This window comes from Dendrobium catenatum, unplaced genomic scaffold, assembly GCF_001605985.2.
Source record: "Dendrobium catenatum unplaced genomic scaffold, ASM160598v2 fragScaff_scaffold_1021, whole genome shotgun sequence".
In the NCBI taxonomy this organism is placed as follows: Eukaryota; Viridiplantae; Streptophyta; class Magnoliopsida; order Asparagales; family Orchidaceae; genus Dendrobium; species Dendrobium catenatum.
The window spans coordinates 2787446-2806378 of record NW_021319483.1 but is presented as its reverse complement, the minus strand read 5'-3'; the positions used below and the strand labels follow the sequence as shown (position 1 = coordinate 2806378).

Genomic DNA, 18933 nt, shown 5'->3' with positions numbered 1-18933 from the left:
TTCGGGTTTGACCTGAACCCGACCCGTGACCTGAAATTGACACCCCTAATAAAGTATAGCTAAATGACACTATTAAAATTTTGATGTTTTTTTTTTACTGTAGTATATTTGATATGTCACAAAAAATCACTTTCATCAAGCACAAATCTTAAGACAAATTCAAATTTGCAACTTCTAAAATTAAAATTGAGACTATATGAGCTCCAATTTTGACAAATTTATACTGAACATCTCAATGAGACGAACCCAACAACATCAAAATTGGATCTTCATACAAAACTTGGACGTTAAATTCTATATCTATCTACTGTCACGAATGTTCTGACATACAACAATACTCTATTTCTTTATTTTTATTTTTTTGTTGCAAAACCAAATCAACTAGATCAGCCCTTATTTAATGCTCTTCAAATGATACAAACTTAGCACAACTTAAAATAAAAGTTTTGTTTGGATCAACTTTTTTAATTACTATTCACTACTTTTAAAAATTTATGTTAAAAAGCTCTTTTTTCCGATAACTTCTAAAAAACTTTTTTTTTTTTCATAAAATTTCATAAAAACTGTATAACCATTTTTATAAAAAAATTTTATTAAAAATATTATTTTGCCGTAGAAGCAGCGTTATCTTGATCAATAATATCTTCGACTCTTCGTACAAACTAAGCAGAGACCGTTACCTTAACAAACCACGCTATTCAATTCAATCCTGAACTTCAACTCTTCAACGGCATCCTATATATTTGTTTCAGACATGAGGAAGGTAAAGTCAAGAAAGGAGGCTGGTCCGATGGGAAAATTATTCTGTGCAGAGTTTGGACGGAAAAAATCATTCGAATATATGATTGTACATACTGTGTACCAACATATCTGGACAATTCTTCCATTCCGAGCTCCGCATCCGGTGAGACTGTAAATTAAAGCTTCCTTTGGTACAATTTTTTTACGCTTTGAACTCAAATTTTTCATTCTAAAAAACTATTTTAGAAAGCAATAAAAAAGTTATCCCAAACGAATCTTAAATAATATGTGTGACAAGCAATTTATGATTTGACTCAATTAAAATTTATTCATAATCATTACTTATTAATTAATTAATTTTAAATGTTTTTAATAAATATTTTGTTAATAAAAATGAATAAAGTTGAACATCTTAATTTTGATTTATTCATATTGATGAATAGTATTATTTAAAGCTCTTGAATAAGTTGGTTAAAAGACTAATTAAAGCTTGATAATGTCCACATTTAGGAATCACTAGTTACAAATTTATTTAATATGTGATTTATTTATTTATTTAAAGTATTTGTTTATTTTATATAGTAGTTCATTCAATCAAAATCTTTTTTTTTTTTGTTTTTGTTTAAATTCAATAAGTTATTCATTAGTAAGCTCAATAAGACGTGTTCAATGCTCATTAATAAGTCAATAAAGTTCTTTTGATAAGTTAAAGAGTCGAGATCAATAGAGCTCAATAACCACAATTTTAAACGAATTAAGAATGAAAACAACTACACGTGCTCAAATCGAGCCCAAGCTCAGTTCTAAAAATTAGCTCAAGCTCGAGCTATCTTCTATTTGGCTAAGCTCAATTCAATTCATTTGCGGTCCAAGTGTTATGTACAATATTTTCTTTTACTTATATGGTATAAACTAAAATAAAATTTTCAACATTATAATTATATGCAGGTTGCATGCTCGAATATTTATGTTAGAAAACAAATAATTTAATGTTATTTAGTGGGTATTAGATTATTATTATTAACTTATTAGTGAGTCTTTATATTTTCATGTAGGCTATAAATAAGCCTCTTAGGAAGAACTAGTGCATCAAGAAACAACGATGTGAAAGTGAAACTCATGAGCTTTGGCTCATGTGCCTCCTCCCCTAATACTAATGGTTACAGGAACCCTCTTATTACGGGCTGAAAAATTCGCGGCAATAGAATATAAAGATTTTACATCTTAGCGATTAACAAAAACTCAGCAAACAAACATGCAATTAAGATGACAATGAAACCCCAATATTGTTACATGGAAAATTCTATAAAGGAAAAAATCATAAGGACTTGCTCAGTTGAAATGATTCCATTATTATTTAAATATGTTACAAAAGTTGGCATGTCTTTCAATTCGAGGACAACTGAATATAATATGTTAAAGATCTTGTCAAACTTAGGATGGGTATTCTATAGCTCAAATAAATGACATAAGTTAGAAATTTGGCTGCAACAGTTAGGAGAATGTTTAACAGAGGTCTAACGCCGGTTGAAGATATGACGATGCCCAACGAATGGGTGGAAGTCTGATTATGGTCGATGGTTGGGTTGTGAAGAGATTCATTGGCGGCCAATGAACAAGCAAAAGTTCGGCGACGATTGGTGATCGAAAATAAATCTGGAGGGTGACCAATGAACAAGCAAAAATTCAAATACGGTCGATGGTCTGGAAGAAATCCGGAATCAGCTAACAAACGGGTATAAATTCGACGATGGTCGGTGGTTGGGAAGTAATTTGGTGGCTAGCGGCAGCTATAGTTCAATTTTTCTTCTCTCTTCTTCCTCCCCAATATGAAGAATGAGGGGTTTAATTATAGTTTTTTTAGTGTCATGCTTAGTAAATATAGAGAAGATCAAGGGCATATTTGAGTGTTTCATTGGATGAATCATAGTGATCCCCTTGATCGTGGAGTATTTATCAAGCATTTAAATGCTCTAGAGATGTCAAAATTGAGTGATAATGAGCTCGTTGGATTCTTCTCATTGAACCGTTCAGTTCAAATATTATTTGGTTACACAATTAATGTTTTAAAGCTTTCAAGTCGATTTTGATCCTTTGATTTGGGATCACTTAGACTTGGATTGAACTGAATTTAGTGTGATTGGGTTCATCTTCTCGGAGAATATTGGAAAATAATGAAGAAGGTTGCTAGCATCCCTCGAAGGTGGAAGATGTTATATGTTGGCTTCAATAGATGATAACTGACGATGGATGGGTAACAAAAGGCACTAGCACCGATCACCAACAATCAACAACGAATAGAATTGAAGGTAAGCACTATAAATGTAATAACTCATGTTTTGGCCCAATCAAATAATTTTTTTTTTTAGTCATTATAAGTCTAAATTACAAACCGTCTTCGTCATAATATATATATTGTAGTGCTTTAATTACACTAAATTTTTCTATTTTTGGGCATTAATATGAATCCTTAAGAAATTAATGCATATAGGCATAAGTTGTGATTTTAGGACAATCGGGTGTACGTTTTATAAACTGATGTCACCAAAAATTTTTAAAGATGATGGATTATTTTATGGATATTTTTCTATATTTTTTAGAGCTCTAAATTTGAAGATATAAAAGGATTTATGTAATCTTTTTATTTAAAATTAAATAATCTACATAATTATATTTAAATTCTAAAGATATTTATTATAAATATCTTAAGCCATTACCTTAAACCATAAATCCCTTTTCTCCCTTATTATGTCGGCTAATAGAGAATGAAATTAGAGAAATAAGAGAGAAAAGTGATGAGAGAGAAAATAAAAGTTAGGATTTAGAGGTCGTAAAGTGATTTTTGACAGTTTTTTTGAAGCTCATTATATATGGTTAATATTTTCAGGTCAGGGCAAGGGAGCGAGAGATTGAGGTTGATCAGGAATCTCCAAGTTTTTGTCCTTTTTGGTTATAGTGATTCTTTTGTACTCAGTACTGGATAGATGTCAGTTCATAGTATAGCTCCTGAGTATTGTATATGATCTTTTGATGTTTGAATCGACTTGTACATTGATGTTATAAATGTTATAGAGTTTTGTTAGACTGTTTGATTGATGTTATAGATAGCTCTGGTAAATTATTGATGGATTGCTTGAAATTCTTTCCAAATTAGATCTTGGGGCGTTACAGGTACTAAGTTACAAATTTCATTGTATTGTTTTACTGATTTCTCTACCGTACTGTTATACTGCTTACAGACTCTACTGATGCCTTACTATTATCATATGTGAGTTTTATTATTTATGTATTTATTTATGATCATGTAAATGATTCTGTTATGATTTGATTGCCAACATGCATATTGCTCGTTTGTTGTGTGCTTTGAGTTTAATTGTAGGATTTGGTTACTTTTTTGGCTCTTTAGTTTATTATATGTGGTTAAATGATCTCAGGTCAGAGCAAGAAAGCATGGGGGTGAGATTGACAATGACCTTTCAAGTTCAAGTGCTTATTAGTTTAGCTATTCTTTTATATTTATGATAGAGTAGTTATTATATGATTGTATAAATTCTGAGTATTGTACATAATTTTTGGGAAAATGAATAATAATGCCTATATTGATGTCGGTTAGAATTTATATTGATAAAATAAATTATGTAGTCATGGTTATTGTACATTAAATGATAAAACAATAATTCTCCAAAATAATCTCACGTCATTATATATGGTTAAATGATCTTATGTCAGGACAAGGGAGCATGGTGTGAGATTGACAATGATCCTTCAAGTTCAAGTGCTTATTATTTTAGCTATTGTTTTATATTCATGATAGAGTAGTTGTTATATGATTGTATAGATCCTGAGTAGTGTATATGATTTTTGAGGAAATGAATGTTGATATATATATATATATATATGACAACTAGTATTTATATTGATAAAAAAAATTAGGTAGTTATGATTATTGCACATTAAAAGATAAAATAATAATTCTTTCAAATTAAATTTTTTAGCATCACAAAAAAATGGTTGGTGCGACCATCCTTCTACATAGAGGAAGACCAAGCAATTAGAAAGGCATAAGAGAAGCCACACCGACAACATCTCAAAGACAATAAAATGCGGTTTCAAACAACTACCGAGGCTATGAAACTCCAAGTCAGAACATTTTTCACCCAAAAGTTTCCTCCCTAATGTTTAGAAGTAGGGGCTAAATATAGATATTTATGGATGCAACATATTGCTTATTTTTTGCAAGGAGTTAATACAACCAGAAAGTTGAATTCATCTCCTAACCATTTTATTAATAATATTAAAATTGAGTGACGTTAGACTTCATAGATAATATCTTATTTCTAGTCATTTTGACCAAACATAAAATTTTGAAGTCATTTGAGCCCTCAAGAAAATTTCTATTTATATTCCTCAGTATCTGATTTATGCCCATTTCAGCTCTAATCAAACAATTCTTGATATTATTAGATTCATCTTGTCGAACTGCACTCATTAAATTATAAATTTATTGAAAATAAAATTTAAATAAACATAATATCAATTGCCAATATTTATAATTCAAATATTTAAACATCTTCAAACCTATAAGTTAGAACGCAATATATTGATTAATTTTTCAATTACCCAGTCTCCTAAACTTATGAAGTCTGAAACCGTTCCATCGGTGATTAGCTTGGTTGGTGGGCGAGTACGGTTGGGGCCAACCCCCAACCCGTGCTCGATTCCCCTCGAGCAGCAACGACTTTTAAGTGGGGCCCAATCAAATGCGGGTCAGGAGGTTTCTGGGGTGAGTGACTCTTCTAGATCAGCCGAGAGTTAGTTACGCCGTCAAGCACCTTTCAGGGATGGCAACCGATAGATATCCCGTTCCTAAAAGAAAAATTAAGTCTGAAACCGGGTTTTCATTTGGCTGGCAATGCTTTTCTAAATCTTTATTCAACGGACAAAGACAAAAAGCAAAGATCAAAAGAACATTTTTTTCAAGTTTGAACATATGTAAACGCAAAAATCAGACTGAAAAAGTCTTCTCCAGTGGTCCCTGAAAACTCGAGTGTATCTTATCCCCAGCTCTGTTCCATATATATATGTAAGGATAACTTGCGAGTTCGGGCAGAAGAAAGTGGACAGACATGAGGAACTTTCACACTCATGTTCTCCAAGCCTTGGTTCCATTGCTTCTTCTCTCTGTTTTTCCACATTCAGGATTGGGACAGATTCTTTTCCAGGTAAGAAAGCGCGTAATTTTCGATCACTCGAAGCTCTAACAGTTGGAGATTATGCGTTACAGAATCGTCGCCATGCTCACTTTGGCTCGTTCGCAGGGCTTCAATTGGGAATCATGGAAGCAACAAGGAGGATGGTATAACTTACTGAAAACCCAAGTAGCAGATATCGCTGCCTCTGGGGCTACACATGTGTGGCTTCCTCCTGCTTCTCATTCTGTTTCTGAGCAAGGTTTTGACCATCTGTTCTGCTTTTTTTTCTTTTTTTTTTTTCTTGAATGTCTTTTCTTCGGTGCATAATTGGCTTTAAAGTGCTATTGATTCTTGAATAAGTTGGCAGAAGGATATGTTAGGGTAAAATCAATCCATAAATTTTGAAAAACTAAAATCTATGGCTGAAGTCTGAAGATGCTTTATCAAACCATAAATTACTGAGATTCCATTTTCCTTTGTTTTCTTTCAATCTAAATAAAAAACAGTGGTAAGAATGAGAAGCAGTAAGAAAAACTTTGGAAGAAAAAATAGTGGTAATTACTAATTATTACTTAAAGAGAGTTGCCATGGGTCTATGATATCCATTTGATTCTGTACTCCCTAATAGCCTTAGCACTTAGCTTTATTATGTTGATTCTCTCTTATTATGTCTTCGTTTGGGACGACTTTCTTACTGTTTCTTAAAGTAGCTTCTTAGCATAAATTTTTTAAATTTGTACTAAAAAGTTATTTTAAGAAGCAATAAGAAAGTCATCCCAAACAAAACCTATATTTCTTGTTCACTGCTAAGTTGTGGAGCCTAATTTTTATTTTACGAAAATAGAAAGCTATGTAAATTTGTTCACAAGCCAGCTTTCAATTACCCTAATTAAGGTATGTTTTGAGGATTTTCACATAGTTTCAACTGCCATAATTTTTCATTTAGGAGCATCATTTTTATGTTGTATTATAGAAATTTGGAATGTAACTGTCCATAATCAAAATCAAAGTGAAATCTATCGTGATGATGACAAAATGTAGCCATCAATCAATCTTGACTTCCTATAATATTAAATTTCACATATTTCTCAACAGAACTTGTATTCCTTCTCAGGTTATTTGCCAGGAAGGCTATATGATCTAAACGTTTCAAAATATGGTGACCAAGCAGGCCTCAAGTCCCTAATCCAAGCCTTCCATAACCAAGGTATCAAATGCATTGCTGATATTGTCATAAACCACAGAACTGCAGAGAAACAAGACTCAAGAGGCATATACTGCATCTTTGAAGGAGGGACACCAGATACTCGTCTGGACTGGGGACCTCACATGATATGTAGTGATGATACCACCTATTCTGATGGCACTGGCAACCCAGACACCGGCGCCGGTTACCCGCCGGCACCTGACATCGACCATCTCAATCCAAGAGTCCAGCAAGAACTCTCAGATTGGCTGAATTGGTTAAAAACCGACATCGGCTTCGACGGTTGGCGGTTCGACTTCGCCAAGGGGTATTCGGCGGCCATGGCCAAGATCTATTTGGAGAAGACGGTGCCAAGCTTTGCGGTTTCAGAGATTTGGAGCTCTTTGGCTTATGATGGAGATGGGAAGCTGAGTTACAATCAAGATGGGAATAGGCAGGAGTTGGTTAATTGGGTGAATGGTGTTGGAGGGAAGGCTACGGCGTTTGATTTTACTACAAAGGGAATATTGCAAGCTGCAGTGCAAGGAGAGCTATGGAGATTGATTGATGTGAATGGGAAAGCGCCAGGGTTGATTGGGTGGTTGCCTGGAAATGCAGTCACTTTTGTTGATAATCATGATACTGGTTCTACTCAGAAGCTTTGGCCTTTCCCTTCTGATAAAGTAATGCAGGGATATGCTTATATTGTTACACATCCAGGAATTCCTTCCATTGTGAGTTTCTATCTCTTTGAATATCCTTGAAATTCATCAATGATTGTATTCTGTTTAGTTGCAAGATTTAGCCAAGACTTAGTCTTCGTTTGGGACGGCATTTTTCTGCTTCTTAAAGCGGCTCTCTAATGCAAAAATTAAGATTTTATTCTAAAAAACTACTTTAAGAAGCAGTAAGAAAGCCATCCCAAACGAAACCTTAAGCTTCATTTAGAAGCAACTCCAACAGTTTTATGAGCTATCCTAACCCAATTTGTTTTTTTTTTTTTTCCTGCTTGGAATAGCTACCATTAACAGCTCTTCTATTTTTGCAGTTCTATGATCATATTTTCCTGTGGGGACTGAAGGACGAGATAAGCAAGCTTGCAGCTATAAGAACCAGGAACGGGATAAACCCAAGTAGCAACCTGCGAATAATAGCTCATGACAGCGATCTGTATATGGCAGCCATTGATGAGAAGATTATAGCGAAGATTGGATCAAGATATGATGTTGGGAATCTTGTTCCTTCTAATTTCAAATTAGCAACCTCTGGTAATAATTACGCTGTGTGGGAGAAAATGTTGTGAGAAACGGAGCAGGGCAAGAAAGCGGACAGAGGAAGGGAAACAGAGAAGATGAATTTGTATATTATTATTGATGTTTCAGAGTATTGGTTACAGGACTTATATAAGTGTAAAAGAGAAAGAGAAAAGGGAGAGTGTACATGTGGGATAAATACAATATGTGCTATTATGCTAACAAATGTAAGCAATCATGGCCAATAATAATCTTGTATATATTGCAAGAGCAGCTAAAATAAAGGCAGCTTGTTTATTATAATTTCTAAGTAATCAGAAGGTTTGTATGATAAATTGCTGTGATAATTTCCAGCCAAGTAATAAGGTATAAAAATCTCTGATTTGATAGTTACTACGGAACTCTTTTTTAATAGAGAAACGTTCTTTATAGTAACCTGAAATGTAATCCATTCAGCAATTTGAATAAACTGATTTGAAGAAAATAAGTTGCCCTATTAGCACCGTAACCCATTAAGCTAAAATCAAAGAAAACTAATTGTCATGGCTCCAATTAGATATATAAAACAAAAAACAAAAAAACTCGGTTATATTTCTAACTTGCACATAATTTTGACTAAGGCTTCGTTTGGGGCGGCTTTTTCACTGCTTCTTAAAGCAGCTTTCTAACACAAAAAATAAAAATTTTGTACTAGAAAGTTGCTTTAAGAAGCAATGAAAAAGCCGTCCCAAACGAAGCCTTGGGACGGCTTTTTTACTGTTTTTTAAAGCGGCTTTTAGTACAAAAATTAGAAAGTACTAGAAAGCCGCTTTAAGAAGCAGTAAGAAAACCGTCCCAAACGAAACCTAAGACTTGAGATGCTAACAAATTGTAAAATGGATCAAAAAATTTCTTTGTGATGCGTAATTTCTATATATACTTGATCGACATTGTTGCACAATCATGAGTAGGTCCTAAGTGATTTTGATTCCACTGTTAGTTTTGTGTGGAATATAATTGCGTCAATTAACCATGTTGTGACATATTAGAAGGAAAAGGCACCCATAACATTTATTGAGCTCACATATAATGTATTACACTTAAATTTATACAGAGATGAAGGAATAATAATAAAATCCCAATGCTTGGGTGGTGAAGGATTACCTAAATGATAATGCTAAATTTATGAAATCGTTTGATGGAAAAGAAGATAGAAGGGGGACATCATTCATCAAGCAATAAACTTCACAAGGTTTGACATATTCATGTCCACCAATAATCTTCCTAACTTAGAGATCCTGAAAAACAAACAAGATGGATAAATAATTATAGAGCAATGGAAAATTTTACTGAATGAAGAGAAATTGAAAGAAATATGAAAATATATAAAATGTTTTGAGTTTCAAACAACATACACAAATCATGTAATTCAAACACCATCAAATTCAACCACAATAGCTTTAAAATTTTCTTTTCCACAACAACTTCTTGATGCAATCAATTTAATCAACAATTGATAGCCAAATGAAGTCTAAATGAGCCCTAGCTGAGATTTTCTAGAGAGAGATTTTAATTGGGGTCTACTTTAAAAAAATTCAATCAAGTGTGTGTTTTCATAATTTTATACATTAAGACATTATTTTAAATATTTGGCCTTGTTTGAATTGGTAGCTTGTGTAACAATCTGAATTTTTGAAATAATTGAAAGTAGAAAAATCAAAATTCCTGTTTGAATGACAACGCAATGGAGAGAAAGATAAATTTGGATTTTTGGTCTCTGGTTCGCTTTATCATTTTTACAAAAAATGTTCAGATCTAGGTAGGCGATTCTAATCCTATATCTATTTTTCAAAAATTTTAATTTAAACTATTTGATTCTCCCCAGAACTGATTTTATTGCATTTTCCCCCAAATTTATTGAACTTTTATTGCTTAACGTTTTATATGATATTGTAATGATTATTCTGGAGATTTTGACTGTGACATTTTAGAATTTCACCTAATAAAATAGAAGTTATTGAATTTTGTATGTTTTTTTCTGAATAAAATGATGATGTTATTAAAAGATAAAAGAAATAACTATTTCAAATTAAATTCTGGGGCGTGACAATATGTTTCTTTTCTTATTATAAATTAAAGATTTTCTAAAAAGGCTAATGCCTAGCCATTGAATTTGTCGTGGTAGATGTGAAATCTATAAAAAATTATACTAAATAAGAAAATAAGATGTTTGTGAAGAATATTTTGATGTAAATTTTATATCAAGATGAATTTATTGACCAACATATCATCAACCCGAATTTCGTTGGGCTCAAGTTAGAAATTAAGCTCAAGATGCAACATATGTTGTCTAAGTACAATTATGAGAATTTTTTGAAAGATATGTGGTGATGGCGAAGGGATTGGACATATGGAAAGAGAGGCAAACCCTCCCTAATAATATTCATTATTTATACCAACATATTTATATACATGTAATTAGGGGTCTTGTGGTTATGTGAGCTATCACTCTTCTCTTGTGTAAATTTTAGGGCTTAGTGAATGCTTCTCCTATGTTGATGATGTTTTACCCATCCAAAGTTTTCTACTTGAATCTAAATATTTCTTTCTTTATATATATTTTTCTGTTCATTTTTCAAAATTATTGATACAGAGAGATAGTTGATAAGTAGTGTTCTCTTTATAAAAGATATATTTATAATAAGATCAAAGTTCATGAAGTTTGTAAAACAGTATTTAGAGAAATATGATCTTTTTAGAATAGTGTAATTGGCATTCATGCAATCATGCACATATTTGCCTCATCATATATATCTTTTTAGGGTGATTTAACGCAACACTCAATAGTCAATACCTTTGATTTACATATGTAATGTCCAGAGTTAATTGTTCATTCACATAATACTTAACTTTTCAAATATTAAAAAAATATCATTTAATTAAAATTTCATCTCCCATGCGCTTATATGTAGTAGGTCCTATCTTCTCACACTGCTAATTCTATCGCTTTTGTCTATATCATTGGATGGAGCTCCCTGCTCGTGATACAACTCACTAGGGCAAGGCATCGACGACACAAGCATAGGAAAAAAGAAATTGCAATGAAACTTGCTAAGACAAGGCAATGATAACCTCGGTGTAAGAAGCCGTGACAAAGCACGCTAGGGAAACCCATTATGGCATCAAAAAAGGAAAGCGCGACAGAGCTCGCTAGGGCAAGATATCGATGGTGCAGATGCAGGAAGTCGTGATGGAACTCACTAGGATAAGCTAATGGAGATAAGATGTTAGAGTATATAAATATTGAGGTTTAAGTGTTAAACATATGAATAAGAAAAATTTTAAGTGTTGTACATGCAAATTCCTATTTCTTTTAAAGTTATATAATCATTCATCCTCTCGCAAATCTTTTTTTTTTTTTTAATCCAACCAGAATATTATAAATAAGTCAAAAAGAGGTTACAACAACAAAAGTAATAAAAAAACAAACTAGCAAAAGAGAAGACCAAACAACAGAGATAAAAAAAGCTAAAAGAGAGCTCAGAAATTAGTCAGGGCTTCCAGCGTCCAAGACGTCCCGCACGGACCCTCCAGTAAAGTGTAGAAACGTCCATCCACACCAACGGTTGCCACCAGCAAACACGACCGGGACGCGAGCCCCGACCCCATCATTGCTCTAACCTCACGAATCAGCAAAACGAACAGAAAAGCCGAAGTTACCCAAGGAAGAATCAGCAAGAAAAACCAAATAACGATACGAGAATTCATCTTCTACGTCGACCTCTCCCCCAAAATTTCCCTCGAGTGGCAACATTTGAAGTATGCACCAGAGCAAAATCATGATCGGTCTCAAGAGATTCAGACTCCGAGTCAACATCCGACGAGTCAATCAACCAATTAGTCTGGTCCCTAATCTCCAAACCAGAGGAATTTCCCACACAGTTAGCCATCACATGTGTATCCACCTCAGTCACATGCACCTCAACTAAACTGTTTGCAATCGGAAGAACTTCCTCTGTACCCAGAAGCAGAAGTTCCGCCTCAATCCCAACCGGAACCACATCAGTAGACACAAAACCAACAGCACCACCATCCTAATAAAGAAGAGGATGATCATATTTCCACTCAATATTAGTTTAACTTTTAATAGATGACGTTTAAAACCATCAAACAAAAAATTTTGATTTTGGTTTAGTTTTAAATTAATTTATAGTTTAAATATTCCAAAGCCTTGTTTTTTTTTCTTTGCAAGGTTTGCCTTCTTAAGGTCTGAGTACCCTCATAAATAAAAAAAATATATGAAAAACTAATGGTAAAATTGATCAATCATACATAAATTTATTTTGTAGTAGAAAAATAGTATAATAGAGTCCATTTGGGATGTTTGTAGCTATGAAGAGTTAATTGTGAGATTATTAGTAAAAAAAAGGTTTTGAAAATTATAATCAGCATTGCAAATTTTTTTCTTACAGAATTACCACATTCAAATGATCTGATTGTAAAATGACAAAATATTGTATTGAATATCCTCATGTGAATGATCATAATTTGTTTTAAATTAAGCCTATTGATTTATATTAAGAGTAATGAAATTCAGGATATCATATACATTGTTAACCTTAATGCTATACATAATATTCTTAATGCATTAAATTTGATAAATATTCAAAAGTTTTGAAGTTCATTATGTTGTATCTTATAGATATCTTGATATAATTATTTTTTATATAAAAAAATTATCACAAAATTTCTTTAAAAAAATAAATAACTGAATTGTCAAATAACAATATGATAATGATCTATAATATTAAGCTAAAAAAATCATAAGACAAACTTCAAGTCTATAATTATTTCAAATTGAAATCAATGTTTCATTTCAACTATAACTATGTGGCCCATCTTACGCCGCTACAGGCCCCCACCAACCACCAAAGACGTCCAACTTTGCCGCTCGTCACTGGCTCCGGCCAACACCGCAACCCATCACCGCCGAGCAACACCACCGATCGTCGCCGAGTAGCATCACCCACCACACCATCGCCGACTGCTAAAGATGCAACCACCACAATCACCAGCCGTCAACTTTCGCCGCTAGCCACCAGAACCATCAATATCAGCCACCTATCATCACCCTTTTTATACTTTATATTACATCCATTTTATTTCAAATCAAATAAAAAAGACAATTTTAACTTAGCTCAAACAAAGCCTATAACACATTAAAATTAACCCATTTTCCACTTCCCCATTCTATTACTATTATGAGGCTGATCCTACCAATGAGGCACACAAAAAACCATTTTCAAGCAGAGATTACACAGCCTGAATTTGTTCAAGAAAAAAAATTACAGGCAAGAAAAGACTAAAATTTGGGAGCGCCAGTGCTATCAATTTATTCTGAATCCATGGATTGAGTGGTCCACGCAGCTCGCTCTTCCCCCACCTCACGTAAAAATTTAATACAAATAAGCAAATATCTAAAATTAGATAAAAGATGGCAAGAAAAAAATAGTACGATAAAACAATTTTAATAAGAAAATATATATGAACAAAGAAACAAAAGGATAAAATAAGAAGAGAATGTTTAGACAGTGAAGGATTTCGGATTTCCTCTCCTCTCCTCTCCACGGCTTCTTCTTCCCTTTCTCTTCCTTCTCTCTTATAATCCTCTTCATTTCCTCACTTGCAGAAAACAACGGGCAGAGAGAAGGTGAAGAAATTATACCTGGAAAAGCATATTTGTAAGGCTTATTTCTCTTCTTTAATTGCATAAATGCCCTAACTTTCGTCGAATCAGTTGAAGAAAACATGCACATTTTGTAATTTCTTTTTTAGTTGGGAAGGCATTTCTGTAAGATCCGCCAAGGAAGCGCCTTGCTTCATTCACAGATTTTAAATGGTTTATAGTTAAATTGTTTGATACAAAAGCTTGGAATGTCGTTAACTCTGCTACTGTAGCATTAAATATACAATTTATTCTTGTTGTTTAATGAGACAAAGGACAAAATTTGTGTTAAGGTTATCTTATTAGATGTGATTATGATTGATTTTTGTACTTATAGGATTTGTTTTAAGATGATTGATATAGTGGATTCTTCTTTTCTTAGAATAAACTCTAGAAAATTTATCATTACCGGTGGTTTTTCCAACAAAACTGGCGAATTTCCGGCAGTTTCAACAGTAATGGGATTTTTCAAGGGCTTTCCGGCGGTTTATTTCTGGCGACTGTAGCTCCTGAAAAATTTAAAAAAAAAATATTAAAAAAATGAAGCCGCTCGACTCCCCGCCCGCCTGTGCTACCCGCTGCCCTCCTGGCTGACTCCCGTGCTGCCAACTTCCCTAGCTGCCTCCCACGCTACCCACTGCCCTCCTGTGCTGCCTGCTAGGCTGCCCGCATCCTGTCCACTAGCTTGGCTCCCCGCCTGTTGTGAGATTCGAAGTGAGTATGCTTCAAAGCCCAAAACCAGTTTATCGGAAGGACAAAAGTGTTAAAAGTGTCACTTTTCGCCGGATCACCGCTGGACAATCACCAGAAAATCTGCACAAAAAAAAAATAGTCGAACATATTTTCGTTGTAAACCGCCGGAAGGCCGCTGGAAAATAGACCGCAGGAAAGCCGCCAAAAAAATCCACCTGTAATGTGCGATTTTTCTTTAGTGTATATTATTGTGTCATATTGCAATGATTGTTAAAAATAATAACATCCATTGTTGAATTTTATTTCAGAAATCAAAACAATGGAGGAAACAAAAAATCAACAAGAAAATGTCTCTATAGAATTTTTCCCTTCTCCTTCAGCATCTTTAGATTCAAGCAATGGAAACTCAGAAGCATTGGATGGTGTGAGAGCAACAATCGACCCTCTAAACACCAACAATGGCCTTAATACTGCTCATCAAGATTTATCAACCAACAAGCATGGTTACTGGAGCCAATCATCAGAACCAGAATTACCCGATTCTTCGACAAAACTCATTGATCCGAACAGGTCCCTTATCGACACAGCAGCACCGTTTCAATCTGTCATTTCATACGTCTTCGGTAGAGAGCTGAGGAGTATGATCCCTTGATCTTCTTCGTCAATCTTCACATCCACATTTCTGAGGTCAAGAATCAATTTATTGAAATCGTCCAAATGCTTCCGGAGTTCTTGATTTTCTTCCATTTGGAGTGTATACAATTGTTTCTTCAACAACAATCTATTTGTAAGAGACTTTTTCATATAAATTGATTCTAGCTTCCTCCATACCTTCAATGCCGTGTCTTCTTCAGCAACCTCTCTTAAGACTTCGTCACCGATAGAGAGAAGGATGATACTGTGCGCTTTTAATTGGATTTCTCTCGCCTTGGCTCTATCGGTGATTGCAGCTAAATTCTCTTCAAAGATTGCATCGGAAAGGCCTTGATGAACCAAAAGCGCCTTCATCTTGATCCTCCATAGACTAAAATCGTTCTCGCCCTTGAACTTGTCGATCTCCAGCCTTTGCATCGACATGACGAAGAAATCAAGATCTTAAAGAAAAGACCTCTGTGCTTTGCTCCTCAACACATGCAGATCCTCGGCGTGCTGCTTTGCTGCTTAACGGTTCAAAAAACCGTTAATACAGCCACAGCTCTCTCCGGCGAAATCCCGAGCAGCCTCCTCCCGTGCTTTCTCCGCGCCCAGCCGCTCGCTGGTCCAGCGCCCTTGCACGCCTCACGCCTCTTTCTCGCACCACGTTCACCTCCGGCCCGTCTCCGGCCAGCCTCCGTGTGCAACACCACCGTGCGCCTACTGTTCCCGTGAGCACCTCCGGCTCACACAGCCCAGCACGATCACCTCTGCGTGTCCTGCTCTTCGCCAACCTCACGCCTCCAGCGATCTCACCTCTACACGAATTATAGCACTTCCGTCGATCCTTGCTTCATCTAGATCGGATCTTCTTGGCTCCAAGAACTTCGTTCTTCCATGTGGATCTCCGGTGAGGAGGGCCGTGCGAATGAAGAAGAAGAAAAAATGGAGTTGAGGAAGAAAAAAGATCGGAAACAATGCAAGAATAGGAAGGTGGCTCTGATACCAAAATGAAAAATCAGATCAAGCGTTTGAACACCAGAGCTTAAAGAAGAAGCTCTGTTCGGCTTCTTGAAGAAAAAAAGGAAATTAGCTGAAAAATGTAAACTGAACAGAGAAATGCCTTTTTCTAATATTTGGACTGGCAAAAACAACTTAACAAAGGCTTATTTAAAGAAGTTCATGGCTATAGGAAAAGCCACAACTCTAACAACCTAAAGAATATAAAGTAAGCAGTTGACCTTTCTTAGATTCATCTGAAAACCATATTGTTGTCTAAAATGTTATGAAATTTCATGTTTGGGGATATATGAAGTATAATAAGTAGATGTAGAATACGCAGAGTCATATATTAATCTTTTGATTTAAAATGTCATAGCTATGCCATTTACGTATATATTAGAGTATGAATCTATAGTTTCGTTTGGGATGGCTTTTTATTGCTTCTTAAAGGAAATTTTTGAATAAAAATTAAATTTTTATTCTAAAGTTCCCTTTAAGAAGCAGTAAAAAAGTCGTTCAAAACGAAGCCTATATTTCATGAAGTGAAGAAATAAAAATGTCCCAAGTGTGAAGTACATACAGCAGCTGCGCATTACTCCAAGCATAGAAATAACAACCTAACATGTATTTTTTGAATTTAGGCTCTTGTTGTAACAAACCTAACATGTAACTTTGTGTAACTTTCTTGTTTAATATGTATAGAGGAACAAGAACTTTGAGCTAGAGCTTGAGAAGGCAGAGCAAGAAGTGCCTCTTTACTTAAAACAAGTTGAAGAAGCTGAAGATGCGAAGTCAAGGGTGCTTCAAGAGCTTGAAATGACTAAGAAGCAATTAGAAGAGCTGAAACTTGAACTTGAGAAGGCTCAGATTGAGGAGTCTCAGGCACAACAGGACTCTGAATTGGCCCAACTCCGTGTGAAAGAGATTGAACAAGGAATTAGCGATGAGGACAGTGTGGCAGCCAAGGAACTGGTTCAAGTAGCAAGAAATAGGTACTTGGAAGCAGATAATGAGCTGAAATCTTTGGAAGCTGTGCTTAGTACATTGAGGAGAGAATGTGATCAGTTGATCAAAGAAAAGGATGTTGCTGCTAAGAAAGCTGAGGAGGCTGTACTGGCCTCAAAAGAGGTTGAGAAAACAGTTGACAAGCTCACAATTGAGCTCATAAGTGCAAAGGAGGCGGTCGAGTCGGCAAATGCATCACATCTCAAAGCAGAAGAGCAAAGGCTCGATGCAGTAATGGAAAGGGAGCAGGAGACTCACAATTGGGAGAAGCAGATGAAGCAATCGCAGGAGAAGCTGCATTCTCTAGAAGAAAAGCTTTCTGTTGTGAATGATCTTAAGCTGAAGTTGGATTCCGAATCTACTCTTCTGAGCTCTCTGAAATGGGAGCTGGCTGCATATGTGCCAACAAAACTCAGCCAGGAAGCTGAAATTGTTCAAGAGGAGAAGCAAAAGTTAGCGCAGCCAGAAACTGAAGAAGCAGTACTAACGGCAGCAAAGAATGAACTTGAAGAAGTGAAGGCTAGCATTCAGAAGGCGAAGGATGAAGTAAATTGCCTGAGAATTGCAGCATATTCACTCAAGTCTGAACTGGAAAAAGAAACTAGCAGCTTGGCTTCCCTTAAGGAAAAGGAAAAGATGTCAGTTATGACAATTTCTTCTCTTCAAGCCAACTTGGAAATGAACCAAGATGAACAGGAGGAAGTTCACGCGAAGCAGAAGACATCCCATGAAGAGATGAGAGATTTACCATATGAGCTGTTAGACAAAACTGAGGAAGCCGATCAGGCCAAATCCAAAGCTAATTCTGCAAGCCAAGAACTAATCAGAGCCACGGAAGAGCTAGAGCTAGCTAAGACTAGCGCAAGCACAATGGAGCTCAGGCTTCAAGCAGTATTGAAAGAGATTGAAGCTGCCAAGTCCTCTGAAAAATTGTCACTTGATGCAATCAAAGCTGTGCAGGAGAGTGAGCAGGTTTCCTACGAAGATGTAATGACCATTCATCTTGAAGAATATTATGCCCTTAGCAAGAGAGCTAATGAGGCTGAGAGGTTTGCAAATGAGATGGTGATCGCGGCGGTGGACCTGATTAAGGATGCCAAAAAAACAGAATCAATGAGCAGAGAAAAGTTGGAAGCTTCTTATAAGGAGATCAAAGAGAGGAAGGAGGCATTGAGAGATGCGACTGAAAAGGCTGAGAAGGCTATAAAAGGGAAGCTGAACATGGAGCAGGAACTGAGAGAATGGAGAACTGAGAATGAGCAGCGAAGGAAGGCCAATGAAGCTTCTGCTTCTTCTAAAGACCAGTCTATGAGCGTACGCCACTACTGGAAGAGCTTTGATGACAGCAGAGACATAAACGGCTCAGATCCAGCTTCAATTGCTCTTCGTGTAAACTCAACTCCAAATCCGAACAGATGTTATTCAGTCAGTGAAGTGGATGCTTCTGTGACTGAGGAGAGACCAAGAAGGAAAAAATCATTCTTCCCACGAATAATCATGTTCTTGGCCAGGAAGAGAGCTCAG

The 18933-nt window shown here is 35.3% G+C and overlaps 2 protein-coding genes across 2 annotated transcripts in view; both read left to right on the top strand.

Annotated features, from left to right (window-relative positions):
• The first annotated feature begins 5847 nt into the window (after nt 1–5847).
• LOC110106284 (alpha-amylase isozyme 3D) lies at nt 5848–8766 on the top strand. Its single transcript, XM_020836129.2, has 5 exons — nt 5848–5963; nt 6060–6192; nt 7048–7853; nt 8168–8413; nt 8598–8766. Exons 1-5 carry the CDS (start codon nt 5868–5870, stop codon nt 8601–8603), a joined length of 1287 nt encoding a protein of 428 aa, XP_020691788.1. The 5' UTR covers nt 5848–5867; the 3' UTR covers nt 8604–8766.
• Nucleotides 8767–13916: 5150 nt separating this feature from the next.
• Nucleotides 13917–18933, top strand: part of LOC110106286 (protein WEAK CHLOROPLAST MOVEMENT UNDER BLUE LIGHT 1) — a 5250-nt gene continuing 233 nt past the window's right edge. Inside the window, exons 1-4 of the mRNA XM_028697905.1 lie at nt 13917–14092; nt 15078–15373; nt 15959–16312; nt 17107–18933. Of these exons, the coding sequence (XP_028553738.1) occupies nt 15089–15373; nt 15959–16312; nt 17107–18933 (2466 nt within the window). The 5' untranslated portion in view covers nt 13917–14092; nt 15078–15088. The remainder of the gene's footprint in view (nt 14093–15077; nt 15374–15958; nt 16313–17106) is intronic.

Excerpts from the sequence above, each read along its gene's own strand:
- LOC110106284 (XM_020836129.2), top strand. The coding sequence starts at position 5,868 with ATGAGGAACTTTCACACTCATGTTCTCCAAGCCTTGGTTCCATTGCTT. Across the intron at positions 6,193-7,047 it reads TCATTCTGTTTCTGAGCAAG|GTTATTTGCCAGGAAGGCTA; the intron begins GTTTTGACCATC and ends ATTCCTTCTCAG. Across the intron at positions 7,854-8,167 it reads ATCCAGGAATTCCTTCCATT|TTCTATGATCATATTTTCCT; the intron begins GTGAGTTTCTAT and ends CTATTTTTGCAG.